Source organism: Lepus europaeus, chromosome 22 (genome assembly GCF_033115175.1).
Source record: "Lepus europaeus isolate LE1 chromosome 22, mLepTim1.pri, whole genome shotgun sequence".
In the NCBI taxonomy this organism is placed as follows: Eukaryota; Metazoa; Chordata; class Mammalia; order Lagomorpha; family Leporidae; genus Lepus; species Lepus europaeus.
In genome coordinates this window covers 42,512,980-42,523,028 of record NC_084848.1, presented here as the reverse complement: position 1 = coordinate 42,523,028, position 10,049 = coordinate 42,512,980, and the positions used below count along the sequence as shown (strand labels likewise).

At 36.6% G+C, this 10,049-nt stretch overlaps 1 protein-coding gene across 1 annotated transcript; it reads left to right on the top strand.

The window, feature by feature from the left end:
- The first annotated feature begins 5,409 nt into the window (after window positions 1–5,409).
- LOC133751459 (eukaryotic translation initiation factor 2A-like) lies at window positions 5,410–9,068 on the top strand. Its single transcript, XM_062181494.1, is given in 4 exon segments — window positions 5,410–5,502; window positions 5,618–5,795; window positions 5,798–6,894; window positions 8,874–9,068. Coding segments are annotated over 4 exon segments (1,563 nt in total).
- Window positions 9,069–10,049: the final 981 nt, after the last annotated feature.

The window sequence follows — 10,049 nt, the reverse complement described above, 5'->3', positions numbered from 1 at the left end:
AGTTCTGGGTTTTGTTTCCAATGCATGAATCCTCAAATGATAGACATTTAAATGAATTAATTGAGGGCTTGCCTACAATGTTACATACTCTGTAAACATTTCTGAATGTTAGCTAAAACCTATTAAAACATATCCAAGGATCCTTGATCTTAACCTAGTGTTGGCAACCTTTTCTATAAAGAGCCAGGTAGAAAGTACTTTAGACTTTATGGACGATTATGTCTCTGCTGTCATCTAAAATATGTATAAGCTGTAGGTAAAAGGATGGAGTTGTATTCCAATAAAACTATTTACAAAAACAGAAATGAGTTGGATTTAGCCTATAGGACTGCTAATGCAGTGAATCTTCCTTTTCAGAATACCCTGCATACATGCCATTACTCATTTTAAAGATATTATATTCCAGTGCTTGCCAGCCACACCATGATTTAAAGAGGCAATAAAAATAAAAATTTCGGGGCTGGCACTGTGACATAGCAGGTGGGAGACCCGGCTGAAGATCCTGCCTCCTGGCTTCAGATAAGCACAGCTCCAGTGCTGCAGCAAATTGAAGAGTGAACTAGCAGATGAAAGACCTCTCTCTCTTTCTCTCCCTCTCACTTTCCCTCTCCCTTTCCATCTCCCTCTACTTCTCTCTCTGTGTAACTCTTTCAAATAAAGAAATCTTTAAAAATATATTTAAATGATAACTGTATGATAAAATATCAAAATGTTAAATTTCAGTACAATTATCAAGATAATATTAATGAGCTATCAAGAATTATACTTGTCAATTTCAAAATTTAAGGATGATTTGCAGTCATTTAAAACTCCAGAGGAGGCAAAGAATCCATCACTTTAAAAAGGAGAAGAGTTACATTGGTCTAAGAAAATGTTCACAGGTTGGTATAATGATGCACTGGGATACCCCACTGTTTGCAAGGCCTGCATCCCACATCAGAGTGCCATTTGTGTACTAGCTCCACTGTTTTGGATCCAGATCACTTCTAGTGTGCTTGTGAGGGAGCAGATGATACTGAAATTTTTAACTGCCTGGCACTGCCCATATGGGTTGCCTGATGGATTTCATTGCTCCTGGACTTGGTCTGGTCCAGCCCTGGGATGGTGCAGCCATTTGTGTAGTGAGCCATTAGATGAAAGATTCTCTCTCTCTCACTCGCTCTCTCTCTTTCTCTTTCTCTCCCTTTTTCCCTTTCTCCTTACATCCACCTCTGATTTTTAAATAATAAAAAGAAAATGTGAACATGAATATAGTCAGGAAAATGTGGAAAAATAGCCTCTGGTTGTTGAAGTCTCAATGAAAAGCCCATCCAAGATGGTCACAGGTTCACTATTCTAGCATTGGTAGACAGTAGAGTATTGATAATATACATGTGATAGTAATATTTTAAAATGCAAAATGAACTAATATCATAACATAATGCCTTGAAACTGTAAACTAAAACTAAATAGCAACAATAGTAGTTATAACAAAATATAAAAATAATTTAATATGAATTATCTATTATCTTTATACTGTAAGCAACATATGATTTTCATAGGATGAATTACTATACCAGATCTAGACATCTCTAATCAACTGTTTGTGAAAAATGTCATTGCAAATCACACAATTTTCCATGACTTCATTATCACACGTAGAAAAAGCAACCACAATGGCCACATATTCACAGAGTTAATATTGGCAAAAACTGTGATACTGATAGTATATACAGATAATAGTAATTAGGACATGGTAAAGTTAAAATAAATTCATATTCTCATTATATATATATATATATAATGTGATATATATATATATATATATATATATATAATGTGATTACTCTCAATTGAATTGAGTAATTTGGTAGAAGCCATAATAGAATGTGTCTTGGCTGCTGCACTTATGATCCAGCTCCCTAGTAATGCACCTTGGAAAGCAGTGGAGAAGGTCCAATTGCTTGGACACTTATACCCTTGTGGTAGACCTTTAAGAAGGTCCTAGTTCCTGGTTCAGTAATGGCCATTACGGCCATTTGGGAAGTGAGCCATTGGATGGAAAGATATCTCCCTCTCTTCTCTCTCTCTCTCTCTCTCTCTCTCTCTCTCTCTCTCTCTGCATTTCAAATAAACCGATAATTCTTTTAAAAATAAAACAATAAAATTTTACCTAAGAATAAATGTAGAGCTTCAGGATTTGTGATTAGGAAAACATCACTCCTTAAGTCAATAGAAAACTTTAAGACAACTGTGTCTAGAATGACATGGTGGAATATTCCAAATTCAATGTTGAATTGAATTTCATTCCAATCAAGATACAGTAAAGGGAAATGAACTTCAATGGGTGAAAGAATATACTGCACATAGGTACTACTGAAAAAATATGCACTTGAAAGTGGACAGGAAGGGATGGGACTGTGGCATAGTGGGTAAAGCTGCCTGCAGTGCTAGCATCCCATAGGGGCACCGGTTTGAGTCCCGGCTGCTCCAATTCCAATCCAGCTTTCTGCTATGGCCTGGGAAAGCAAGGAGAAGATGGCCCAAGTCCTCAGGCTCCTGCACCCATGTGGGAATCCTGAAGAAGCCCCTGGCTCCTGACTTTGGATTGGTACTGCTCTGGCCATTGCAGCCAATTGAATGTGGACTAGCATATGGAAGATATATATATATATAATCTCAGACTCTCCTTCTTCTCTGTATAACTCTGATTTTCAAATAACTAAATAAATCTTTTAAAAAGAGAAAGTGGACAGGAAAGCTTAGACACTTTCATTGAGTTGATAACTTCTCAGTAAAGACAATAATCCACAAGGCTAACACTTGCCTACAACTTGGGTACTGACTGATAATATTCACTGGAGACAGTAATAAAATCAAATAAAAATCAATGAAAAGTTATGTTCATATCACTGTATAAATCGTGATTAGGATAGAACTGAGCAGTTTGGTAGGAATAATTACCAAGTGGCAACTAAACAAAGAGATTTAGTGGAAATAGTCTTTATAATCACATTTTAAATGATTGTACAGGAAAATAAGACAAGATAATGTCACCTTACAGAAGAACCATCACAGAAAGATTTCCTCATGTAAAATTATACTATTGAAAATGTCAACAGTAGTGATAAATTTGGAGATCTCTAAAAACTTCCAAATAGCAAAAAATTGCATTATTTGATAGAATGAAAAGTACATTGGTGTTAGACTATTCAGAAATACTATGTACAGGAAAGATTCCAAGATAACTTAGAAAATTTCCATGGGGCTGATAAACCTACATTGAACAAGCCACATATTCATAATGCCAGCACCAGAATACCTAAGAATACCTAAGAAATACCTAAGATATCCCTAAAAACTTCCAAATAGCAAAAAATCATGTGATTCTGATAGCATGAAACAGTACACTGGTGCTAGACCATTCAGAAATACTATGTATAGGAAAGATTCCAAGGTAACTTAGAAAATTTCCATGGGGCTGAAAACCTAAAATGAAAAAGCCACATATTCATAATGCAAGGACCAGAATACCTAAGAAATTGAAATTTTATACATAGGTGATAGCATTAAATTCAAAGGAAAAAGAAAAAAGGAGTTTAAATGCTATATTGACAAAGAGGGAGTGGGAAAGGGGAGGGTTGCAGGTGGGAGGGAAATTATGGGGGGGCATTGTAATCCATAAGCTGTACTTTGGAAATTTATATTCATTAAATAAAAGTTTAAAAAATATATAAGTGGAGAGAGTAATTTAAAAAAAACAATTAATGCCAAGAATATGTGAGCAAATTTTTTAGTGAACAATTATTTCTTACTTTTACATATAAAAACCACATGAAATTTGCAGAAACTAAAATCCAGAAAAGATAAATTTCTTTCAATAGTGATTTTAAAGGAACACAGCATCAAGAAAATCCATAAAATCAATAAAGACTTAAAAACATCCTTGAAAGAGTAAAAGAGAATGCTGGTCTCGGATGGATCTGGGATGTTTTGAAGATAAAAATACAAAGCCAACAAATATGGCCACACATCCACAGTGCTAGCATTGGTACACACTATGATTAGATAATGTAATTGGGCAATAATCATAAATTCAAATACAAAGTAGAGGTTAAAAACTTTTCTCTATTAAGGTACAAGATATTGTGATAACAATGACTACAATTGTTTTTATAGGAGTGATACTAAAATAAGGACATATAAGATCATTTCTTAAAAAATAGTCCATTGAAGTCTCTTTAAAATGCAAAATAAAGGGAAAATGAATGGAAATAAAGGAAAATTTTTGACAATTGCCAGATAAACATTGATGGAGAGATATTTGTATCTAAACCCTTGAAAATTAAAATTAAAATTTTATAGTCCTCTGGAATTCCAGAAAGGCTAAAAAAATCCTCTGGGAACTTAGAAAGATTGTGTCAAGACAGCCTGTGAATTTGGGGCATGAAACAGTTGCAAACAGAATTGAAATAATTTCCATCATGTTGATGTCATAAGAAAAACCACCTAGGTACGATATTGATGATATAAACAGGTCACACTAGTGAATAATGACAATAATTAAAACAATGCACATTTTATCATATGAATTACATTTTTATTGTAAATAGAATATAGGGTAAATAATAGAGTTATCAGTAGACATAAAGGAATTTGGTTAACAAAAATCCAGTAAATATTTTTACCATGAGAAAAATTTAATAATCAAGGAAGGTAAATCATGGAATATTTTAGTGCCTTAATTCTTTATTCATTCTCTCATTGGTCAACTTTAGGCTTATTTCCATTATTTCTATTAGAAGTAAAAAGTGAATATTCTTGTGCATAGATCTCTATTCACAAACCTGCTAATTTACTTTCTTTTTCTAAAATTTTATTTATGTTATACAAGTTCCATGTATTTCATATATACTGATTTAGAAATACAGTGATATAGATATATCTCACCCTAGTCTCCCTCTTGCCCATGTCCCAACCCTTCTTCCTCCTCCCTCTCCCATTTCCACTGTTATTTTCTACAAAGATCTACTTTCAGTTTAATCAATGCTTGTAAAGTTAGCCCTAAATTCAGAGCATTCTACAAATAGTATAAGAAAAATTGAAAAGAAAACATAAAGAATTTTCATCAAATTGAAGAAACCACAATGAAAAAGTTAACAAGGATGAGCTACAGTTTTCTATACTAGGATCAGCATACACTACATCATGATGTATATATGTTATAGAAATAAAACATAAAGATTAAGAGCAATGTGCGTGTTAGGATATAACACATATTCTGATTACTGGAAATGACAACAATAATGTAGGAGCAATAAAAGCTTAACAACCATATACAACAGAATTGGGTCAACCAACATGTATTAAATTTGCATTAAACTTGAGAAATAAATCAACAATGGTAAGTAAGAAAAATATGGGAATAAGATGGCACTGTCCTCACCACTTTTAACAGGGAATCTGGGAAAAGTTGCAAAGTCTACACCTTTAGTAAGGCTGGGACCTTGTTTACCTGGTGCAGTGGAGAAAAATTAAATATTATCTGTGTCACTAACAAGGGATAGCTGCACTCCTTCGACCTCCCAAAGTTTGCCTTGAATTCTTGCCAAAAAACACGGTTCTGGCAACCTGGCAGCCTTACGCTACTTCTAAAGATGGCACAGCTCGGACATCCAATCTTCAACTTTATGACTTGAAAATTGGGACATGTTTGAAGTTTTTAATCCAGAAAAAAATGCAAAATTGGTGTTCATCCTGGTCAGAAGATGAAAATTTTTGTCCCTGGAATGTTAACAATGAAGTTCACTTCTTTGAAAAAACAATTTCAACATAATTGCAAATAAATTAAATTTGCAGAAAATTCATGATTTGGTGTTATCACCTGGACCCCAGCCATACAAGGTGGCTATCTATGTTCCAGGAAGCAAAGGAGTACCTTCGTATGTTAGATTGTATCAGTACCCCAACTTTGGTGGACCTCATGCAGCTTTAGCCAATAAAAGTTTCTTTAAGGCTGATAAGGATACAATGCTATGGGATAAAAAAGCTACTGCTGTCTTGGTAATAGCTAGTACAGACGATAATAAGACAGGAGCTTCCTATTATGGGGAACAGACGTTGCATTACATTGCAACAAATGGAGAAAGTGCCATAGTGCAACTTCCAAAAGGTGGCCCTATTTATGATGTGGTTTGGAATTCTAGTTCTATTGAATTTTGTGCTGTGTATGGTTTTAAGCCTGCCAAAGCAGCACTTTTCAACTTGAAATGTGATCCTGTGTTTGACTTTGGAACTGGTCCTCAGAATGCAGGCTCCTATAGCCCTCAAGGACATATATTAGTACTAGATGGATTTGGAAATCTGAGAGGACAAATGGAAGTATGGGATGTTAAAAACTACAAGCTTATTTCTAAACCAGTGGCTTCTGATTCTACATATATTGCTTGGTGCCCAGATGGTGAGCATATTTTAACAGCCACATGTGCTCCCAGGTTACGTGTTAATAATGGGTATGAGATTTGGCATACTGGCTCTGTATTGCACAAGTATGATGTGCCCTCAAGTAGAGAGCTATGGCAGGTTTCATGGCAGCCATTTTTGGATGGAATATTTCCAGCAAAAACAATAATTTACCAAGCAGTTCCAAGTGAAACCCAGTGAGGAAATAAAGTTGCAACAGCATATAGATGCCCTGCTTTCAGAAATAAGCCAGTCACCAATTCCAAGCTGCATGAAGAGAAGCCACCTCAGAACATGAAACCACAATCAGGAAATGATAAACCCTCATCAAAAACAGCCCTTAAAAATCAAAGGAAGCACAAAGCAGTTAAGAAAGCTGCAGAGCAGGAAGCAAGAAGCAACAAAAGTCCAGATTTGCCATCTACTCCTGTGCCACAAAGCACACCACGAAACATTACCTCTCAGTCAGTTATTTTTTGATAGTTTACAGATTTTATTAAATTATAGAAATTTTATTTCTAGAGCTCATGGAGACATAAAGGGAGTTCTGCACGTTTTCTTTTTTCCCTCTCAAAACACTGGACATAATGGAAAACACATTCCTAGAGAACTCGAAAATTAAAAAAAAAAATTACCACTGTGAAAATTAAACCGGCTTCTATTAATGCTTGTCTGACTACAGCCAAAGAGTGTTTATTAAAGACCTTTGTCTAATCAAATGATAATTCTAGACCAAGTCAGAGCTTCCTCAGACAGGAGGTATCACGTGGGCTCTACCTAGTAAACAAAAACGACAGAATCAGATCAGACAGTCCGCTCCTGACACCGACCACCCACGTCCGACACACCTTCTTCAGGAATGAACAAGCTGGCCCACTGGAGCACAAACACTGATGGGGCCGTGAGCAGGCCGATGGAGGAAGCACCGGCACGGATGCAGCCAGTCCCCCGCGGCCACCCTGCAGCATGGCAGAGTGCTTTGGGAAGTCACCGAGAACTGTGGGGCAGGGGAAGGAAACACCTCAGGGGTGTGCCACGGGAAACGGGCTCCCGTCGGATGAAATCCATGGAGCGCTGGTGGTTAACTTTCAGAAGGCCAAATACGTTACATTTCAGCTATTGCCAAGGTCTAAGATTCCAGCTACCTTCAACACAAAGAGCCTCGGCACTTGCAAGTTACCAGTGAATGCTCAAAATAGCAGCAAAATAAAGTTAAGTAACCTACTGGAAGTACATCCAAGAGATATTCATGAAAAAAGAAAAAGAAAAAGAAGGCAGTGCAGGGTTCCCAGCTCCACGTGTGTATTTTCTTTGCAAACACAGCAATACTGAATAGGGACGACACAAACGAATCTGTGCACCAAGATCCCAGGAGGAACCTGACACTCTGTGACCCACCCTCCAAAGTTCAGATTTTCAAAAACATATGAACTTAGCACACCATATTTTATGGCAAAGTGACAAATGCTATCTATCTAAGGAGAATCGGGACCATGACTCTCTCGACGGTATTAAAAAATATTAATGATAAAGAGAAGAAAACTAAAAATTGAGCAGAAAAGTACTGCCAGGAGACCTCCAGAGAAGCTGGAAAAGCTGTCTCTTGATTATCTGTGAGGTTCTCCTTTTTCTTAACAAGAAACGCCATTTGCAACGACACTGCCAGATGGCATACACTCCAATCCTGCTAGTGAGCTCTGGCATGAGATTACATCTTCAGCACAGAGGAGAAATAGAGGAATTAGTGCAAAGCGTGGTAGCTAAGACCCACGGGCAGAACTCAAAGTGTGCGTGGAACCCTCTGGCACCGGCTGCTTCCACGCACCACTGCTGACGTTTGCTCTCCGCGTTAGGAGGTGAGGAAACACGAGCATGCAGACACGGGGAAGCACGAAGCGGTCAGCTTCCAACAGAAAGAAAGCAACACCGGGAAAGGAAAGGAAAGTGTACAGATTCGTGCATCCAGTTTAGAATCTTTTTTTTTTTTTTTCCAGGACTCTTCCAAAGGTATTAACTGCCCGCACTACAGTTTAAAACCCCCATGACCTTGGCTAGCAAATTCATAAGGAACTTTCTGGCTGTCCAATTTGCCATTTCTTAGGACGTACTATGGCACACACGCCTCTGCAGACACAAAGGCAGCGAGACTCTTCCACCTCTGAAACGTCTGTGGCAGTAGGAGAAACAAGTCACCCGCATGCCATCCTGCTCTTTAACCCGGTTACTGAAGCACATCCAGCCTAGACCAGCAGAGTGCATACCTGAGAAACATTAGTGTGAAAATACTGTCCTTTACAAAGACTGCAAGATGGGCTGGAAAGTACAGAAAGCAACAGTTTTTCCCTCGGTTTGTTTCGTTGTTAGCGTCACAATTTTCAGAGCTTCCGGTGCCACCCAACAATCGGCAGAGGGAGGCCGAGGCAACAGCTCACCCGACTACTCAGTCAACTTCTGGAGACCTGGAGGTAGACAAAAAAATCAAGAACCTAAAGCAGAAACTGAAAGCAATTGAACAACTGAAAGAACAAGCAGCAAGTGGAAAACAGCTAGAAAAAAATCAGTTGGACAAAATTCAAAAAGAGACAGCCCTTCTTCAGGAGCTGGAAGATGTGGAATTGGGTGCTTAAGGAGTCATCGAAAACAAGCTGCTCACCAGAAGTCACTGTGAACACCTCTTGCGTTAAACCCGGTGGTGTACATGGAGCACCCGTATGCCCACATTTAATGCGGCTCTACTATGTTAAGCATTTATTCAAGATTCTGCATACACATGAAATTATTTAATAATGTCTATTCAAATGACTTACATTCTGCATCCTATGTCATGTCAATATTCAATGTAGAAAGATACATGAATTTTTCAGCTAAGCTTAATGATTGAAAGACAAATTTTTTTAGTAGGGAACAACATTTAGCATATAAATGAATAAAGACTTTTAAATTAAAAAAGAAAGGAAAATATGCCATTTATCAAAAACCACATTTAAATGTATCAACAAAGATTTATTTACATTCACAAAAGCCACCAATGTTAAAAGTATATTACCAAGAAAAGGAAAATGAGAATATAAACCTAAAGTGCTTCTGATGAACTATATACATAAAAGTGGCCAACAAAATTAACAAAATTTTGAGTATGTTTATGATCTTCCAAAATAAAATCCAAGCAACATATGGATGGGTTTAGTTCTAGGATGGGCTTTCATTAGACTAATAATCATTTACACAGGTGATAAGAATATATTCAAAGACAAAACGAGATACACAAAGAAGTGTATTGGTTAGAATATAAATTATAATTTTAATATTGTGAGTAGAATTCAATTGATATAATGTCACAAGACATTTAAGAGATTTTTGTGAAAAATAGCCCATGCTTACATATATATATATATAGTTTATTTTTTATAAATTTGTATATAGAGCAACACTTTAAAATGTATATATACATATAAAATTTATTATCTAAAAAGTATAGTTTAGAGTTCCATAGTAATCTAGCTACTGGTCATAACAAGAATGGGGAGTAAGCCACCAGATGTAGCTCATAGTTTCTGTTTCTCCCTCTCTACTAACCTCTAAAATTAGATAAACAAATACAATTCTGA